Source organism: Ostrea edulis, chromosome 6, assembly GCF_947568905.1.
Source record: "Ostrea edulis chromosome 6, xbOstEdul1.1, whole genome shotgun sequence".
Taxonomy (NCBI): Eukaryota; Metazoa; Mollusca; class Bivalvia; order Ostreida; family Ostreidae; genus Ostrea; species Ostrea edulis.
Window position 1 is genome coordinate 13,259,737 of NC_079169.1, and position 20,337 is coordinate 13,280,073.

Here is a 20,337-nt window from a genome sequence, read left to right on the forward strand (position 1 = left end):
AAGTTTTAATCTTTGGTTGTCATTTTCTGCCTTGTCTTTAGGCTTACAACATGATATAATCATCGGAAACCACGTGCCCTGCCATTCTTGTTGATCAGCTGTTTTTGACAACAAACGCAGATCCACTGTGACAATGGCATAGAAGATGAAATAGGTTTACGCAGATAGTGCCGTGTTTAGCATTAAACATGACACTATTCCACTCGTTCAATCAACCGTGACCAGCAAGTGTACAAGACTAATGGGAAATTCAAACAGCACTAAATACAACCTCAGTCACAACAAGCATGAACACTGGGGAAAGATCTTGGATCATTCTAGCTGTGCACTGATTCAGACAGTTCCCTACGGCAAGTGGATCAAATCCCAGAGGAACTTTGGGGGATTTACGGATTACGCCGACTTCACAACTTGTCGAGAGTCCCGACTTCGACATGGGGTTCTTGTTAAACCTGACAACACAGAGGGGCGGTATCTCATCCCTAGTTTCAAGTCAAAGTTTGAACTAATCATCGTGGAAAAACGCAGGTGTTTTATGTCCAACTACAAACTGCCCCGTGTCCCAATACCGGATTTTGAAGACCCTCAATGGTTTCAGCGATCAAGTCATAACAGAAACCGGCGAGAATGCAGTGTGATTGGTTACCATGACAACCTGGTGGTGGTGCAGATAAACACCAATCGGTACTACCTATCTCCGAGATTCTACCTTATAGATATAGGAACCAATGAGATAGTGGGACATTTTCTTATCTTTTATCACTGCAGGCGGTGGTACGAATGTTACATATCTCCATGTAAGAAACAAATTCTTATGAGGCCAGATAACTTGACTCGCATTGTGTCCTTGCCTGATAACTATATTCTGGAAAATGTGTGTATGAAAAGTATGTATGTAAACATGGAGGTGAGTGTGGTTCCCCCTACACTGCGGGCGCACGTCATGTGTTACAATAGTATCGCGGGGGACAATCTGGCCTTAGTTGCTTTTCACAAAACGATAGAAATCAGGAGAACAGACACTTGGGAGGTCGTCCAAAGTGTGCAGAACTTAGACCTCCCCACAGGAATCCAACAGATGAAATCCAGCCCACTGGGAGATTTTGTGGCCCTTAGATGTGTGTCCCCAGTCCATGGTAAAGAGTACAATGTCAACGTGATAGTAGTCCTAGACTATCACACCTTTAGTATATTGATGAAGGTAAGCACTACACTGTGATAGCAGTCCTGGACTATCACACCTTTACTATATCAATGAAAGTAAGTACTATTCTGATAGCAGTCCTGGACTGTCACTAAGATAATTTTCTAAAGTTCTGTTGTATATTTACTATGAGATAATTCTCTAACTGTTATATAATGTCGGTGGCCGAGTGGTTAGGCCGTCAGACTCTCGACCGAAAGGTCGTGGGTTCGAGTCCTGGCCGCGGCAGGGCTGACGTTGTGTCCTTGGGAAAGGCACTTTACATGAATTTCCTCACTCCACCCAAGTGTAAAAGGGGTACCTGGCTATAGACAGTGAAAGATATTGTTAGAATGTTAGTGCTCTAGTGCTTATAATGGCAGCTTGCACTGTATGCTTCCTAGGAGGCTGAGAAAGTTATAGATTGATATAAGGTCTGCCAGGGTAATAATGTACATTGATAATTGTAAAGCGCTTTGAGCATCATACGCTGGATAAGGGGCTATATAAAACCAATCATTATTATTATATAATAAATATATTTGTGACAGGTTGATGTGAAGGGCAGCTATTGGATAATTGTCTCTTATTTATTTGTGACAGGTTGATGTGAAGGGCTGCTATTGGATAAATTTCTCTTATTTATTTGTTTTATGTTGATGTGAAGGGCTGCTATTGGATAATTTTCTGTTGTATATTCACAGGAGGTTGATGTGAAGGGCTGCTATTGGATAACTGTCTGTTATTTATTTCTTTTAGGTTGATGTGAAGGGCTGCTATTGAATGATTTTCTGTTGTATATTCATGGCAAGTTGATGTGAAGGGTTGATATTGGATAATTTTCTGTTGTATATTCGCGGCAGGTTGATGTGAAGGGCTCCTATTGGATAATTTTCTGTTGTATATTTGTGACAGGTTGATATGAAGGGCTGCTATTGGATAATTTTCTGTTGTATATTCGTGACAGGTCGATGTGAAGGGCTGCTATTGGATAATTTCCTGTTGTATATTTGTGACAGGTTGATGTGAAGGGCTGCTATTGGATAATTTTCTGTTGTATATTTGTGACAGGTTGATATGAAGGGCTGCTATTGGATAATTTTCTGTTGTATATTTGTGACAGGTTGATGTGAAGGGCTGCTATTGGATAATTTTCTGTTGTATATTCGTGACAGATCGATGTGAAGGGCTACCATTGGATAATTTTCTGTTATTTATTTTTTTAGGTTGATGTGAAGGGCTGCTATTGGATAATTTTCTGTTATTTATTTGTTTTAGGTTGATGTGAAGGGCTGCTATTGGCCTGTTTCAGAAGTCGTCAACCTCCAAGTTTTCCCACACTTTAGTCCCAGCGAAGCTTCTATTGCAGTGATGAGGAACTGTTCCTACAGTCGGAAGGTCATGACCTTCAAACTGCCCATTTGCCGCTTCAATCTGCAGTATCTCTGTCGCAGGGCCATCCTTCACCTTGTTAGTTTCAGGGATGTCCACAAACTACCCCTTCCAGCCAATATTGTCAAATTCTTACTTGCAAAACCTGGTCACACTCGGATAGGACTCTCCTGAGAGACGACGAATCTGAGTCAGGTGCCCATGGCAACCGCATCGATTAAAATATTCATACAAATATATGTATAGATGATGTTTAAATCTATTTTAGGTGGCATTTAATCAATTAATTAATCTTTGTATTAATTTGAGTTTTATTATGTTTATAATTACATGAATATGTATATATTTGTGTGGGAAGAAAATTTTAGGGAAGTCTATATTTGATGGGTGAAAATGACTTTCAATTGATAGATGACTTGGGCTTACAAGTGATGCGATGTTGGTGCGCTATTGTGCATGAGTCCCTCTCACTTCACATGACATATTGGAGGAACAGAAATACGAATCTTTGCAGTACAAATTTTTGAATTATAATATATATTTTTCCAGTGATTAAGAAGTCCCACAAATATTGAATAGACCTAGGTTGACTATACGTACATATGTAGATGTAATGAGTGAATCAGACTTGGCTCCCCATGATGTTAGATACAGTACTGATGATTAATATAGGGAACTAAGGATGTGAGTAAATGTATGTAGATGTTTTGTATAGAGAAGCCTACTTTATATACATGTAGATGTAAGTAGTAAATACATGTAGATGTTTTGTATAAAGATGTCTATATTATATAGATGTAAGTAGTAAATACATGTAGATATTTTGTACATAGTCACCAAGCTTGCTTGAAAAAAATTTTTCAAGCGAGCTTGTTGCTTGTGGTTTTGTATGAATGTACCAGAAATGGATTGTGAAACTGTTTGTTTCCTTTAAATATTAAGTGCAATATACAATATTTAATCAGGTTTATATTCCCAGATCCACTTCAGAGTTCACTTGTGAAACAAACTATGTAACAAGCGGCTCTAAGGGTTGTGATTTTCAGAATATAGACATGCCATGTATAGAGGTTTATATTCTCACCTGTTGCAAATACCTGTTATATAGTATACAGGTGAAATTAGTCACAGAGCCAGTCAGTTTTAGACTGTGTTCTTTCGTGGGCATTTACTTGATATATATTGATATTTATGTAAATGGATAAATGTTATTGTAAGAATTTGGTGACCAGTCTGTGTTTCAGTTTGGATCCGCCCCTCAGAAAGTCATCACGAGGGGGTTGAGTGGATCTGCCCCTCAGAAAGTCATCACGAGAGGGTTGAGTGGATCTCCCCTCAGAAAGTCATCACGAGGGGGTTGAGTGGATCCGCCCCTCAGAAAGTCATCACATGGGGGTTGAGTGGATCTGCCCCTCAGAAAGTCATCACAAGGAGGTTGAGTGGATCCGCCCCTCAGAAAGTCATCATGAGGGGGTTGAGTAGATCCGCCCCTCAGAAAGTCATCACAAGGGGGTTGAGTGGATCCGCCCCTCAGAAAGTCATCACGAGGGGGTCGAGAAGATTGTTCCCAAATGGGATGTGATTAAATAGGGTGGGACTGCCATTACTTCATTTTGATAAACTGCAAATTATCCTCTATCCCCTATTTACTTTTATTCTTCTACAAATTATTTTTAATCTACAAGATTCTATGAAGGTAGATCTTAATTGGCTTTTATTTTGATTGTTATGCTAAGTCATTGTTTGATGTATACTAACTGAGAGGGGATGGGACAGACTTTGTTTACCATGCCTGTCCAGCTCTTTCTCTGTATTGGTTCCTCCAACATGGTGGATTTTACGTGTGTACAAGAGTTCTTTAACTTGTTTATGTTGTACGTATATAAAATTCTAATGGTGCTTAAATCTAGTCAGCTTTTACAACTGTGAAAACCGGGAATTGTTTATAAATTTTTAGTGTTCATTGTCTGTCGAATCACTGTATGCAACAATACGCAATTTCTTTCCTGTCCTACATTTCATTTTTAGCTCACCTGAGCCAAAGGCTCAAGTGAGCTTTTCTGATCAAAATTTGTCGGCGTAGTAAACTTTTCACATTTTCATCTTCTTCTCCAGAACCGCTGGACCAATTTCAACCAAACTTGACCAAAAGCATCCTTGGGTAAAGGGCTTTCAAGTTTGTTCAAATGAAGGGCCATGCCCCCTTCAAATGGAGATAATCACAAAATTTGCAAAATTAGGGTAGGGTCATTTAAAAATCTTCTTAAGAACCACTGGGCCAGAGGAGTTAACATTTACATAAAAGCTTCCTGACATAGTGCAGATTCAAGTTTGATCAAATCATGGCCCCCGGGAGTAGGTTGGGGTTACAATAGGGGATCAAATTTTTGCATGGGAATAAATAGAGAAAATCTTCTTCTCAAGAACCAATGGGCCAGAAGAGCTGACATTTACATGAAAGCTTCCTGACATAGTGCAGATTAAAGTTTGTTCAAATCATGGCCCCGGGGGTCGGGTGGGGCCACAATAGGGGATCAAAGTTTTAAATAGAAATATATAGAGAAAATCTTCTTCTCAAGAAGCATTGGGCCAAAGAAGTTGACATTTACATGAAAGGTTTCTGACATAGTGCAGATTCAAGTTTGTTCAAATCATGAGCCCCGGGGGTAGGTTGGAGCCACAATATGGGATCAAAGGTTTACATAGAATTATATAGGGAAAATCTTTAAAAAATCTTCTCAAGAACAGTGATCGAGCCAAAAAGATAAGGTTTACATGAAAGCTTCCTGACAAAATGCAGATTTAAGCTTGTTCAAATCGTGGCCCCCGGGAGTAGGTTGGGGTCACAAGAGGGGAACAAAATTTTGCATGGGAATAAAAAGAGAAAATCTTTAAAAAACTTCCTTTCAAGAACCAATGGGCCAGAAGAGCTGACATTTACATGAAAGCTTTCTGACATAGTGCAGATTCAAATTTGTAAAAATCATGTCCTCCAGGGGTAGGTTGGGGTCACAATAGGGACTACGGTTTTACACATGCAGATATATATATGGAAAGTCTTCAGATAAGGGTCAAGGTGACTGAGGTGAGCAATGTAGCCCATGGTCCTCTTGTTCTGATTTCAGTTTAACTTTTTATTTAAAGTAATAGTACCACATGTAGGTTGAGATTTATGATTCTTAGACACCAACCTCACAGACAAAATTTTCAAAAGTATATATTAGTGGCGGATCCAGAAAATTTTCAAAGGAGGATGCGATCCAAGTTGCCCAAACAAAAAGGATGGGGGTGGGAAAACTCCAAAATAGCAAACAATGACCATTTTTGTTTATAATATTCATCAAAAAAGGGGATGTAATCTCCGTAAGCCCCCCACCCCTCCCCTCTTCTAGATCCGCCACTGTATATGCTAGAGTCTATATATGGTGCATCTGACTCGAAGTATTTTTTTTTATTATTATTTTCCAATGAAGAGTAAGTGAACTGAAATAGAAATACACAAGTACTGTGTAAATTTCTTATAGGCGTACATGTAACATAAAACCACGAACTATAACCCTATCAATCTGACTGATAACTACATAAACTGCATTTCCAATGAATTCATCAATTTCTGTTTCAAATACACACGACAAAAATGTCCAAATTGTCCAAATTCTTACGACTCTGCGATATTTTTTTTTGTTTACAGGCTGTTGACGTATATGATGTATGTTTTACTTAATAATGACGTCATAATCTCAAGTGAGTGTTTGTGTTTTCCTTCAAACTGTGAAGACGGTTCCAGTTGAGCTACATCTCGGCTGTGCAGCTTAGTGTGTTTTTCATTGGGCGAGAGGAATGTTGCATGTGACTGTGTCGTTCCACCGAATGATGTACAGTGAAATTTTGTAAAGAGAGAAAATTTTAAAAGACCAGACCAGACTAAGACTGTAATTTTCTTATTTTTCATTTCTTGTAGACAATCTTAATTAGTATGTAAAGTACATCCATGGTTTATAAAACTTTAATACATACTAACTGACCTTGTGATCGCTATTTCGTTATCAGACAGACTTGGTTTTTGTTTTTTAGCTTAGTCGTAAGATATTTTGTGAATATGGGCCCAGGATTCGAACACGCGCCCCCTGAATTTCTAGTCAGGTGCTCTACCAAGCTACATGTATATGACCGCCGGCGATGGAACCCGTCTGTGTGCCACACCTAAAGGATAAAAACAAACTAAAATGAAGAACAATAAATTCATAGAAAAGGTCATAAAATAATACTAAAACTGGGGGTTTTTTTTTTTTGTTTTTTTTTTAGATAACTGTATACGTAAAGACCGAATTACAGATTAAATGCAAGTTTAAACAGATATGTTTTAAGTTTGTTTTGAAAAACAGCTAATGAACGACACGAAGGTCCAACGGGAGGCAGTTCCATAAAGTTGATGAAGAAACATCAAACCGTCTTTCGCCACGTAACGTTTAGTAGGAGTGCGTGGCTACAGAACGAAATGTTCGCTGAGGATGGTAGACTTGAACTATAGTTCCTGGATATATGTTGGAGCTAATCCACGTAGAGCCTTGAAAGTATACAACAGAATTTTATATTTCGTTTGTCACAGGTGACCAGTGAAGCAAGAGGAGAATTGGTGTTATGTGCTCATGTTTCCGTGAACGTGTGACTAGCCTGGCAGCAGTGTTTTGAAGTTTCTGTAACTTCTGCAAGGATGCTGAATTAACATCATAAAGAGGTGCATTTCCATAATCAAGACGGGATGTAATCAGTGATGTATCAAGGTGTCCTGCATGCATCCTCCGTTATAAGAGATGAAAGGTGAAGATAACGAACATTGATCAATCTCATAGCTCCTACAAGCAATACAAAGCAGATAGTTGTGCAAACACGGACCCCTGGACACACCAGAGGTGGGACCAGGTGCCTAGGAGGAGTAAGCAATCCCTGTCGACCGGTCACACCCTCCGTGAGCCCTATATCCTGATCAGGTAAACGGAGTTATCCGTAGTCAAAACCAGTGTGCCAAGAACGGCTTAACAATCGGTATGAAACACGTCAGACAGCATTTGACCCTATAATAGGTTGTATTGACGAACTAGATCGTTATAACGACCATAGAGTTTGCGAAATGCTGACTTCAATCGAGACTGTTGAAACCCCTGTACCATCAACTTGTTTGTCAGTAGCTTGCCTCGATTTAAAAACTGACTATACGCAGAACAAGCTCTTGCATATTGAATAAGTTGATATGTATAAACACCATATGCAGGTGATATGGAATATTGCTACATAAATATGGGAAGTTGACGATCGATGGAGAAGCTGAAATCATCCCGTTTGTCATACAGTTGAGTTGTCAGTTTACCGTTAATGTCTACTTTCAATAAAATATTTACGTATGAAGCAGAAGTGGACGACTCTGTGATGTCCTTTATTTCGAGCTCACAGGGATATATCAAATCGACATATGAATGAAAGTTATTATTGTTAATAGACAACACGTCGCCGATATATCCAAATGTCGAAGTATTAAAAGTTTTTGAATAAATTCTGATTCATAGGAATATAAAAAAAAACAGGTCAGCTAACACAGGAGCACAATTCGTGCCCATGGGAGTTCCAACAGACTATTGAAAGACCTGATCACCAAAGACCACGAAGATATTGTCAATGAGGAACTCTAGCATATTTTTTATTTCAACTTCAGAGTACTTGTGGGTGGAATCAGAGTGGTGTTTAACAAAGTAAGTTTTTGGATGACTCACTAGATATGAATATTTCCGTTTTCCATTTTTGTTGAAGATATCTAATTTTACCGATGTTACGAAGTTGAAAATAACATGATTTAGTCAATGCACTTAATTGACACTCCAGGCTAAGTGTGCTGTCGAAAAACATCCCAAGTTATTTAACACATGAAGCACTAGTGAGGACAGATCCACCGAAAGCCAGTTGATATCCTGAGAATTCACTACATGTAGCTTTACGTTTTGATGGAAAGATAATAATTTCTGTCTTTCCCCGATTTAGCTTGAGTGCAAGGTGAAGATAACGAACAGTGATCAATCTCATAACTCCTACAAGCAATACAAAATAGATAGTTGGGCAAACACGGACCCCTGGACACACCAGAGGTGGGATCAGATGTTGTTTTGCATCCAGTTCTCAATATCAGAAAGACATCGTTGAAGTCGCTCTGTAATGCTGTTCCAGCTAGCTGTCGTTCGGATTTATTATCAAGTTTACCTGAATGTCGTCCGCATAGCAATGATAACACATGTTATGTCTCTGTGTTCACACGAATAAAGTACGACCATGCCAAAAATGAAACATATGTACAATGAAATAATTTACCTTAACCTTCCTTTTATTAGCTTACTGCTCTCCTCCATATTTCCCATGGGGGTTAGAATAGGTCCTCATTACCCCTTGCTTGTCGTAAGAGGCGATTAAATGGGCGGACGAGGTCCCGTGTCACAGCAGGTGTGGAACGATAAAGATCCCTCCCTGCTCAAAGACCATAAGCGACGAGCATAGGCTTAAATTTTGCAGCCCTTCACCGGCAAATGGTGACGTCTCTATATTAGTGAAAAATTCTCGAGCGAGACGTTAAACAATATACAACCAAACCCCATAGAATGCAGATTGCATGGATTGGATTATTGTGCTACATAAAGAAAACCAAAAATAGTTTCAGCAAAACCCCTTTTATTCTTAAAATTTGTAACATGACTCAGTATATTTACAGATATTCTCAATCTTTGTAACATGACTATAGCATATTTACAGATATTCTCAATCTTTGTAACATGACTATAGTATATTTACAGATATTCTCAATCTTTGTAACATGACTATAGTATATTTACAGATATTCTCAATCTTTGTAACATGACTATAGTATATTTACAGGTATTCTCAATCTTTGTAACATGACTATAGTATATTTACAGATATTCTCAATCTTTGTAACATGACTATAGTATATTTACAGATATTCTCAATCTTTGTAACATGACTATAGTATATTTACAGATATTCTCAATCTTTGTAACATGACTATAGTATATTTACAGGTATTCTCAATCTTTGTAACATGACTATAGTATATTTACAGGTATTCTCAATCTTTGTAACATGACTATAGTATATTTACAGATATTCTCAATCTTTGTAACATGACTATAGTATATTTACAGATATTCTCAATCTTTGTAACATGACTATAGTATACTTACAGATATTCTCAATCTTTGTAACATGACTATAGTATAATATACAACCAAACCCCATAGAATGCAGATTGCATGGATTGGATTATTGTGCTACATAAAGAATATATATATATATATATATATATATATATATATATATATATATACAGATATTCTAAATGACTAGAAATCTTTACTCTACGTGTTAAACTAACGGTTTGTAAAGTTCTAAAACCTGCATTAAATAAAACTTGAATGTCTACCACAAATTCAAATGCATTGCAGTATGTTAACATGTAGATGTAAAGTGGTGGATCTAAGGGGGAGGGGGTACGGGGATTTCAACCCATCTTATGTTGAACGTTTTAAACAAAAAACAATAGCCATTTTCTGTCCCATTTGGGTTTTTCCATCCATCCCACCCCCCTCCTTTTGGCGATTGCAAATCTCCCCTTTGAAAGTTTTCTGGGTCCGTCCCATGGCCTATATTCACAAAATATCTTACGACTAAGCTAAAAAAAAAAAACAAAAAAAAAACAACAACAACAAGTCTGTCAGATAAGGAAATAATGATCACAAGGTAAGTTAGTATTGTAGTATTGAGATGGTATGCAACTTCAATATCACCATTAGCCGCTTTTGTGCTAACGTTAAACGTTTATGTGATCCAGATAGATGCTGACATTTGCTATAAAGAGCGATTGCGGCGGCTGCTCATAGTTGTCTGTCGGAAGCCAAAGAAGAAGGAAGGCCAAAAGGTAAGGAATTTAGTGTGCTCCATTTGCAGCTCTCAATATACTGCAGATATTACCATTTGGGGTACATTGTGTTCCGAACCTAACATAATTCAGAGACAAAGAATAAAGTGTTTGAAACACAAGTAAGAGGCCTGGGAGCATTAGAGGCTCAGAAACATAGTTTGAGACCTAATAGATAATCAGAGCACAGAAGCAGAATCTTAGAACCCATTTATTTTTCGGAATCATTGTTAATCATTGCTTTGTATTTACTGGCTAATTTATTTCGAACTGATTCTAGAGAAAGTTAATTCTATATACCTGGGGTTTGAGAATACCCAAAAGGTATTACAGTATGCATCAAAGTTTTATAAACCATGGATGCACTTTACATATTAAAAAAGATTGTCGACAAGAATGAAAAATAAGAAAATTATAGTGCTTGTAAATTTTGATCTTGGTCGTAAGATATTTTGTGAATAGGGCCACAGATGTATGAGATACACTATGCATGACTAGAAGTATTTCCACCCTCAAAAGAAAATCCTTACTTAAAATGCGGTAACAGATGCAAATACTATATGAAGTTCAAATTTCTTAGGTTTGTCGCCTGTCGGGTGGTGAGCGCCAAGTCAAATATATCGATATAGCACAACACCAATGACGCTAATGTAAATGTAGTCCAATATAAGCAGGGGGCATCAGTGTACAGTGTATGCAAAGAGAAGAAAATTACAGCCATTATGCTTAAAGTGAATCTAAATTATATTCTAATCGTTAGGACATATGTGACGTTTTTCAATAATACTACTTTTTCACGATATCTTATGGACAATTCACTTGCATTCTATCTAGTTCATACAACAACAAAAAAAAAAAAAAAAAAAAAAAAAGAGTGGGAGTATATTACCATGTCTGTTTTAGAATTAGCATCAGCTCTTATGCATTACAGAAGATTAATTATATACATTATGTATATACACAAAAGTCATAGTAGCACAGAAGGGAGAGAAATCTTTGGAACAATTGGGGATCTAACCCGGGACCCCTGCGTAACTAGTTAGGTGATTTAACCACTGAGTACCCAGGCCGATAAAAAAAGTAAGATATTACGAAAATCGTCCAACAACTCTTCATACCAAGGGGATTAAAAAATATTCTAGAGAAAATGTCAGAAACGTCACGTATCACCTTAAATCAACGTTGGCCACAATTTTATTTGTAAATCAGTGCAATGTCATAATTCCTGTAAATAAAGTTGGTTGTCCATGTTTCGCTTGACGGCAAGTTCAGCATGAGAATGTGACAACAGAAAGTTTAAAAAAGATCCAATAACAATCAGAATTGTCAGCGGTACTCAGCATTTACACTGCCATCCCTTGAGCAATCTGAATAAAAACGTAAAATTGAAAGAAGAGGGGAAAAAAAGGTAAATTTAGAGACTCATAGGCCACAACACTCACCTGAGTTAACTATAATTCTGCTGTTTTTCAGATTTTTTGTTAAGAAGAAAGATTGCTTACCCTCTTTTTTCTTAAGAGAAAGAAATGAATCCATATTATGCGTGGTTATGACTCAACTCAACTTGAATTCACACAGTATAGGAATGCCCTATATCCATGTATCATATAAATATTTCCCCCAATTTTAGCCCCACCTTAACCCCATGGTCCGTTCTTCAAATTAAAATTTCCCATATATAAACTTTGAATCCGTACTATGGTCCCAGGGCATCGATTTGAAGAAACTTGAATCTGCACTACACAGGGATACTTGTACATTGATATTACTGATCCTGGTACTGGTACTCTTTAGAATAAGATTTTTGTATAAAGTAATCCATATGTAAAACAAATTGTGAATTATCTCCCCCTTGCAAGAGGGTATACATCCTGAAATGCAAAACTTGAAAGCTTTTTCCCCAAAGGATGCGTTTTGCCCAGTTTGGATTACACTGGCCGAGTGGTTCTGGTGAGGAAGATAAAAATGTGAATAGTTTATGGATAGACAGACAGATGACAGGTGATCAGAATAGCTCATTCATCTTTCAGCTCTATGGCGCGCTAAATTAACATCAACTCGAATCACTTAAGATATCTTCAATCATTGAAAGATATGCGCGCAATAATTGAATTGATACGCGCATCAAATCAATTATTAATCTCATGAAAGGTGAAGATAACGAACAGTGATCAATCTCATAACTCCTATAAGCAATACAAAATAAATAGTTGGGCAAACACGGACCCCTGGACACACCAGAGGTGGGATCAGGTGCCTAGGAGGAGTAATCATCCCCTGTCGACCGGTCACACCCGCCGTGAGCCCTATAGATCAATTGAATTGATGTGAACTATAATTGACTTGATGCACTCATTGATTCAATAATGAAAGCAGTAAATGACTTGATACACGAATCAATTTAATTATTGCTCTCATTAATTCATTTGATGAGCACATCAATGTGGTGGAATTATTACTAGCAAATTTCAATTTCGAGCTCGTTATAAACGATTCCATGATCTCTTTAATTCAAATGAAGATATCTTTAATCATTTTCGACGATTTTGTATAAGGGATATTCATGTGTGCGCCAATTCTTTTAAAGCAACAATTTAATTAAAAAGACCATTAATTCAACCGTGGTAATGCTGTATTGAAGATATCTCTAATGAGATAGTTGCTTGCTCTCTCTCTCTCTCTCTCTCTCTCTCTCTCTCTCTCTCTCTAAGAATTAATGCTGTATCAATGAAATCGATGATACCATTAATTCAGTTGAAGAGAGCAATACTTACATTATTACACACATTATTTGAATTGATGCGTGCTACAATTCAATTGAAGAGAGCAATAACTCAAATACTGCGCACGTTAATTGAATTGATGCGAGTAATTCAGTTATAGCGCTCATCAATTCAGCAAATTAATACTATATCAACAATATAATGAATGCGCACAATAATTCAGAATTGAATATATAATTAATTATTTGAAGAGATCTTTAATTGAATTGTTGCGCACATAAAATGAATTGATATCTTCAAAATAATTAAAGATATCTTTAATTATTGGAGTTTATGTTTATTTGGCGCTCCATGCAGCTCAGATCAGATAAGATCAAAATATGAGAAGTAGCATCAGCTGTGTCTAGACTTAATTCTGATTTCAATGTGGTTACTTTACATGTTTCAGGCATTAGTATTATAATTCCTTAAGTCTGTTTCAGAAGTTTTGATGGAGCCCATCTCACTTTTTTCTTTCCCCAACTCATCATACTGGTAGGGTGGATCCTGAAATCTGTAGGCGTATCTTGCCAACAGCGACAACAGGAACGTTTCCAGCACTAGCAGGGCGTAATGATAGCCTGAAACAACATGTGTCATTTGTCATACAATGAGTCTAAAATAACAACACATGTATCTGTAAAATAATAAGCCTGAAACAACACGTGTTATCTGTCAAATAATGAGCTTGAAACAACACGTGTCATCTGTCAAATAATGAAACTAAAACAACACGTGTCATCTGTCAAACAATGATTCTGAAACAACACGAGTCATCTGTCAAATAATGAAACTGAAACAACACGAGTCATCTGTCACATAATGAGCCTAAACAACACGTGTCTCTGTCATATAATGAGCCTAAAACAACACGTGTCATCTGTCATATAATGAGCCTAAAACAACACGTGTCTCTGTCATATAATGAGCCTAAAACAACACGTGTCATCTGTCATATAATGAGCCTAAAACAACACGTGTCATCTTTCATATAATGAGCCTAAAACAACATGTGTCATCTTTCATATAATGAGCCTAAAACAACACGTGTCATCTGTCATATAATAAGCCTAAACAACACGTGTCATCTGTCATATAATGAGTCTAAAACAACACGTCATCTGTCATAATGAGCCTCAAACAACACGTGTCATCTTTCATATAATGAGTCTAAAACAACACGTCATCTGTTATATAATGAGCCTTAAACAACACGTGTCTCTGTCATATAATGAGTCTAAAACAACACGTACGTCATCTGTCATATAATGAGCCTAAAACAACACGTGTCTCTGTCATATAATGAGCCTAAAATAACACCAGTCATCTGTCATATAATGAGCCTAAAATAACACCAGTCATCTGTCATATAATGAGCCAAAAACAATACGTATCATCTGTCAAATAATGAAACTAAAGCAACACGTGTTATCTGTCATATAATGATAGCCTGAAACAACACGTGTCTCTGGCAAATAATGAGCCTGAAAGACGTGTCTCTGTCATATAATGAGCCTAAAACAACACGTGCCATCTGTGAAATAATGAAACTAAAACAACACGTGTCTCTGTCAAATAACGAAACTAAGACAACACGTGTCATCTGTCATATAATGAGTCTAAAACAGCACGTGTCTCTGTCATATAATGATAGCCTGAAACAACACGTGTCTCTGTCATATAATGAGCCTGAAACAACACGAGTCATCTGTGAAATAATGAAACTAAAACAACACGTGTCATCTGTCAAATAACGAAATTAAGACAACACGTGTCTCTGTCATATAATGAGCCTAAAACAACACGTGTCTCTGTCATATAATGAGCCTAAAACAACACGTGTCATCTGTCATATAATGAGCCTAAAACAACACGTGTCTCTGTCATATAATGAGCCTAAACAACACGTGTCTGTCATATAATGAGCCTGAAACAACACGTGTCATCTGTCATATAATGAGCCTCAAACAACACGTGTCTGTCATATAATGAGCCTAAAACAACACGTGTCTCTGTCATATAACGAAATTAAGACAACACGTGTCTCTGTCATATAATGAGCCTAAAACAACACGTGTCTCTGTCATATAATGAGCCTAAAACAACACGTGTCTGTCATATAATGAGCCTAAACAACACGTGTCTCTATCAAATAATGAGCCAAAATAACAAGTGTCATCTGTTAAATAAAAACTATTGTTAGAAAGCCTGAAACAAACACTCGCTTCATTTGTGATACACTGCCTGTTGCTTGTTAGCTTGTGATAACATTGATCGTCATCTATGATATAATGACTATTGTTAGTTACCCTAGAAAAACACATGTTAACTGTTATATAATTACTAGTTGCTTATTATTATCTGTAAAATGAAAATTACTTTCATAATTTTTATCTTAATCAAGAAATATATGCAGTGAAAATTGAGACTGACATCGGGGTACTTGAAAGTTTTACAGCTATTTGACCAATAAGTAGGCGATACGTACGATAAGCTTGAACCAATGGACCACGTGTGTCCACACAGGCAATGACGTCACGAGAAGCTAGGAGAGTAAGTAATGCCTTTTGGGCATCGGAGAACACCATGGTGAGCTGGACGGAGAGAAATTTGGCTCTTATCCGGCTTTCCGGTAGCCTCTTTTCCGTTGCTGTTGTCATGGCAATCGCCCCCCACATTGCTAATAGTAAACTAGCAATGTTGATAAACTGAAAGAAGGTTCCAGGGTTGGAGGTGCTCATCTACGAAGTAAAAATAAAAATCATTCCTCGGTAGAGAGAGAGAGAGAGAGAGAGAGAGAGAGAGAGAGAGAGAGAGAGAGAGAGTCTTACCGTGTCTGTCAGTTCGTATTTGTTGTCAACCCACAGGAGAACAAGAATCAACATTGTGAAGGGCCGTATAGCCGCCAGTTGTATACAAAGTACTTTTATTATCCTTAAGGTTTTCCTGCAAATTAACAAAGGTCCGTGATATAGGACACAACGTTAAAAGGGCATGGACACGATTCGAACTGAAAATTTTCAAATTTTATTTTCCATATTTCAAATTTCTACAATGCTTCACTAAGATAATTCTGTCAACAACAATTTGAAAGTCTATGGAGCGCCAAATTAACATAAACTCAAATAATTGAAGATATCTTCAATTACTTGAAGATATCATCAATTCAATTATTGCTCTCTTTAACTGAATTAATGCGCGCATTAAATAAATTTTTGCTCTCATCAAATGAATTAATGCGCGCATTAAATCAATTGATGAGAGCAATAATTGAATTGATGCGCGCATTAATTCATTTGATTCAATTATTGCTCTCTTCAATTGAATTGATGAGAGCATCAATTGAATTAATGAGAGCAATAATAGATTTGATGCGCGCATTAATTCAATTATTACTCTCTTCAATTGATGAGAGTATCAATTTCGTAGAAATATTGCTCGCAATAATTAATTTAGAACTCGGTATAAATAATTTGATGATCTCTTTAATTCAATTGAAGATATCTTTAATTATTTACAATGCTTTTGTACAAGGAATTAATGCGCGCATCAATTCTTTTAAAGAGGGCAACAATTCAATTAAAGAGATCATTAATTCAATTGTGGGTATGTTGAATTGAAGATATCTTTAATTATATAGTTGCTCTCTCTAAAAGAATTATTGCTCTCTTGAAATGAATTAAAGATTTCATTAATTCAATTGAAGAGAGCAATAATTGAATTAATGCGCGCATTAAATCAATTATTGTTCTCATCAAATGAATTAATGCGCGCATCAATTCAATTATTGCTCTCATCAATTGATTTAATGAGCGCATTATATCAATTATTGTTCTCTTCAATTGAATTGTAGCGCTCATCAATTCAATTGTTGATATCATTAATTCATTTGAAGAGATCATTAATTCAATGAAAGCGCGCATCAATTCAGCTGAAGAATTTATGATATCATCAATTCAATTAATGCGCGCAATAATTCAGAATACGCAAGATCGCGGCTACTTTTTCCGTCTTGGTTTTAATTTTTACTTTCCCCTTTCAAAGTCTCCCGAGACCCAGAGTATGCGAGAATTTGGGCATGTTCGTAAAATAATACCAGTTCTGCAACTTTTGTCGTGATCGATTCACCCGATTTTAACAATGGTGCACTATCATTGCATTACATTAGACTGTAGTAATGATTCAAGAAAGAAACATAATCAAGAAATGATAGATTTTAATGGAAATGTGGTGGATTTTTTCCCCACTGCTGTCAGCCAGGAAATTCCCAAAGCCGAGAAGAGCTTGTGTCAAAATATATAGCTTCGAGAGCTAAATTCAGGAGTTCATTTTTCCTGTATCCAGACGTTTTCACATACCTTTCATTTAAAAATGCTTTTAATTGCGGAAAGCACATGGATGTTAAATCGTCTTCCGATACCATGTTTTGAATAAACAAAAAATGCCCAAGATCGACACGCTTTTCCGGACTTCTTTACAAGAGAGTTCCACTAACTCGGTATTTACGATCTTGCGTATTGAAGATATCATTAATTATTTGAAGAGATCTTTAATTAATTTGTTGCGTGCGTCAAATGAATTGATGATATCTTCAAATAATTGAAGATATCTTCAATACGCAAGATCGCGACTACTTTTTCCGTCTTGGTTTTAAATTTTACTTTCCCCTTTCAAAGTCTCGCGAGACCCAGAGTATGCGAGAATTTGGGCATGTTGGTAAATAGTACCAGTTCTGCAACTTTTATCGTGATCGATTCACCCGATTTTAACAATGGTGTACTATCATTGCATTGCAGTAGACTGTAGTAATGATTCAAGAAAGAAACATAATACGCAGAAATATCCACAACTGATAGATTTTAATGGATATGTGGTGGATTTTTTTTCCCACTGCTGTCAGCCAGGAAATTCCCAAAGCTGAGAAGAGCTTGCGTCAAAATATATAGCTTCGCGAGCTAAATTCAGAAGTTCATTTTCCCTGTATCCAGACGTTTTTACACACCTTTCATATAAAAATGCTTTTAATTGTGGAAAGCACATGGAGGTTAAATCGTCTTCCGAAGCCATTGTTTTGAATAAACAAAAAAATGCTCAAGATCGACACGCTTTTCCGGACTTCTTTACAAGAGAGTTCCCCTAACTCGGTATTTACGATCTTGCGTATTATTTGAGTTTATGTTAATTTGGCGCTACATAATAGTCAGTTATTGATTAACCAGTGAGATACAGAGCTCACAATTCGTTGATATGTAAACAAGACTCGTGCCATGCTTTTTGTTTACATATAAATTGCTTAATAGAAAATACCATGTCTAAAACAAAATGAGATGTGACAAACAATTGTGCTCAAAATTAACTTGTAAATGAAAAATCTGCTATAAACTAAACTTTCACTAGTATACTTAACCTATGCAAACAAAAACATGACATAAGCCTTGTTTACATAACAAAGATTTGTGAGCTCTGTATCTCCTCCAGCAACTCAAACATAAACATAGACGGTGATTATCTTCAGTATATAATATAACACGGTCTAATGTATTTGCGTATATATATACTAAGAACATAGATAGCTATTCATGTATTTTCAAAATTAAAGATTAAAAAAATCTTATTTGAATAAAAGACTTTTGATAATGAACTTTCCCGTTATTGTAATTACGCCCACTACTATTACACGTGTGTATTTTGACAACAAATATGATTACAGTAAGAGTTACTATTACAATATACGGTATACATTATGTCAATTATTACAATATTCGGTATACGCTATATATCATGGTAATTATTACAATATACGGTATCTGTTATGGTAATTATTACAATACACGGTATATATTATGGTAATTATTACAATATACGGTATATATTATGGTAAGTATTACAGAATACGGTATATATTATTGTAATTATTACAATATACGGTATCTGTTATGGTAATTATTACAATATACGGTATATATTATGGTCATTATTACAATATACGGGATATATTATTGTAATTATTACAGTATACAGTATATATTATGGTAATCATTAGAATTAAGTTAGTATTACAATATACGGGATATATTATTGTAATTATTACAGTATACAGTATATATTATGGTAATCATTAGAATTAAGTTAGTATTACAATATACGGGATATATTATGGTAATTATTACAGTATACAGTATATATTATGGTAATCATTAGAATTAAGTTAGTATTACAATATACGGGATATATTATTGTAATTATTACAGTATACAGTATATATTATGGTAATCATTAGAATTAAGTTAGTATTACAATATACGGGATATATTATTGTAATTATTACAATATACGGTATCTGCTATGGTAATTATTACAATATACGGGATATATTATTGTAATTATTACAATATACGATATATATTATTGTAATTATTACAATATACGGTATCTGCTATGGTAATTATTACAATATACGGGATATATTATTGTAATTATTACAATATACGGTATATATTATGGTAATTATTACAATATACGGGATATATTATTGTAATTATTACAATATACGGTATATATTATGGTAATTATTACAATATACGGTATCTGTTATGGTAATTATTACAATATACGGTATATATTATGGTAATTATTACAATATACGGTATCTGTTATGGTAAGTATTACAATATAAGGTATATATTATGGTAATTATTACAATATAATTCCAATGTTATTTATTACAATTGTTTTGATTGGACAAAAATAAAGCTGAACAAGAGTTTATACATCAATAAATCCGAAAACGCGATGTATTCATACACGCCTGAAAACAAATAACATAGTGCGGGGAAACTATTCAAATATTTGCAATTGTTAATAAAGTGAGCGAATTGGAATTATAAGAATCAAACATTCTTTTCGAAGAATTTATCGATGTGTAAACTCCGGACACTTTACTCACAAACTTAACATAATTTTTAAGTGCTTCGCACTTTTATTCAGTTTGTGAGTAAAATGTCCGGAGTTTACACATCGATAAA

General features: G+C 35.8%; 2 protein-coding genes across 4 annotated transcripts in view; one reads left to right on the plus strand and one right to left on the minus strand.

Annotated features, from left to right (window-relative positions):
* The first annotated feature begins 14 nt into the window (after window positions 1-14).
* LOC125646230 (uncharacterized) lies at window positions 15-6,319 on the plus strand. The gene is made up of 2 exons (XM_048872429.2): window positions 15-1,201; window positions 2,462-6,319. The coding sequence occupies exons 1-2, from the start codon at window positions 242-244 to the stop codon at window positions 2,747-2,749; spliced, it is 1,248 nt and encodes a 415-aa protein (XP_048728386.1). The 5' UTR covers window positions 15-241; the 3' UTR covers window positions 2,750-6,319.
* A 2,950-nt stretch (window positions 6,320-9,269) lies between these two features.
* LOC125683283 (organic solute transporter subunit alpha-like) overlaps window positions 9,270-20,337 on the minus strand; it is a 43,191-nt gene continuing 32,123 nt past the window's right edge. Inside the window, exons 5-8 of one of the 3 annotated variants that reach the window (XM_048924269.2) lie at window positions 16,144-16,258; window positions 15,801-16,053; window positions 13,780-13,893; window positions 9,270-11,917 (exon numbers count right to left, since the gene is read on the minus strand). In XM_048924269.2, the coding sequence (XP_048780226.1) occupies window positions 11,877-11,917; window positions 13,780-13,893; window positions 15,801-16,053; window positions 16,144-16,258 (523 nt within the window). In that variant the 3' untranslated portion in view covers window positions 9,270-11,876. Of the gene's footprint in view, window positions 13,894-15,800; window positions 16,054-16,143; window positions 16,259-20,337 lie in introns of all 3 variants that reach the window. The other 2 variants (XM_048924268.2, XM_048924271.2) reach the window with 2 other exon arrangements.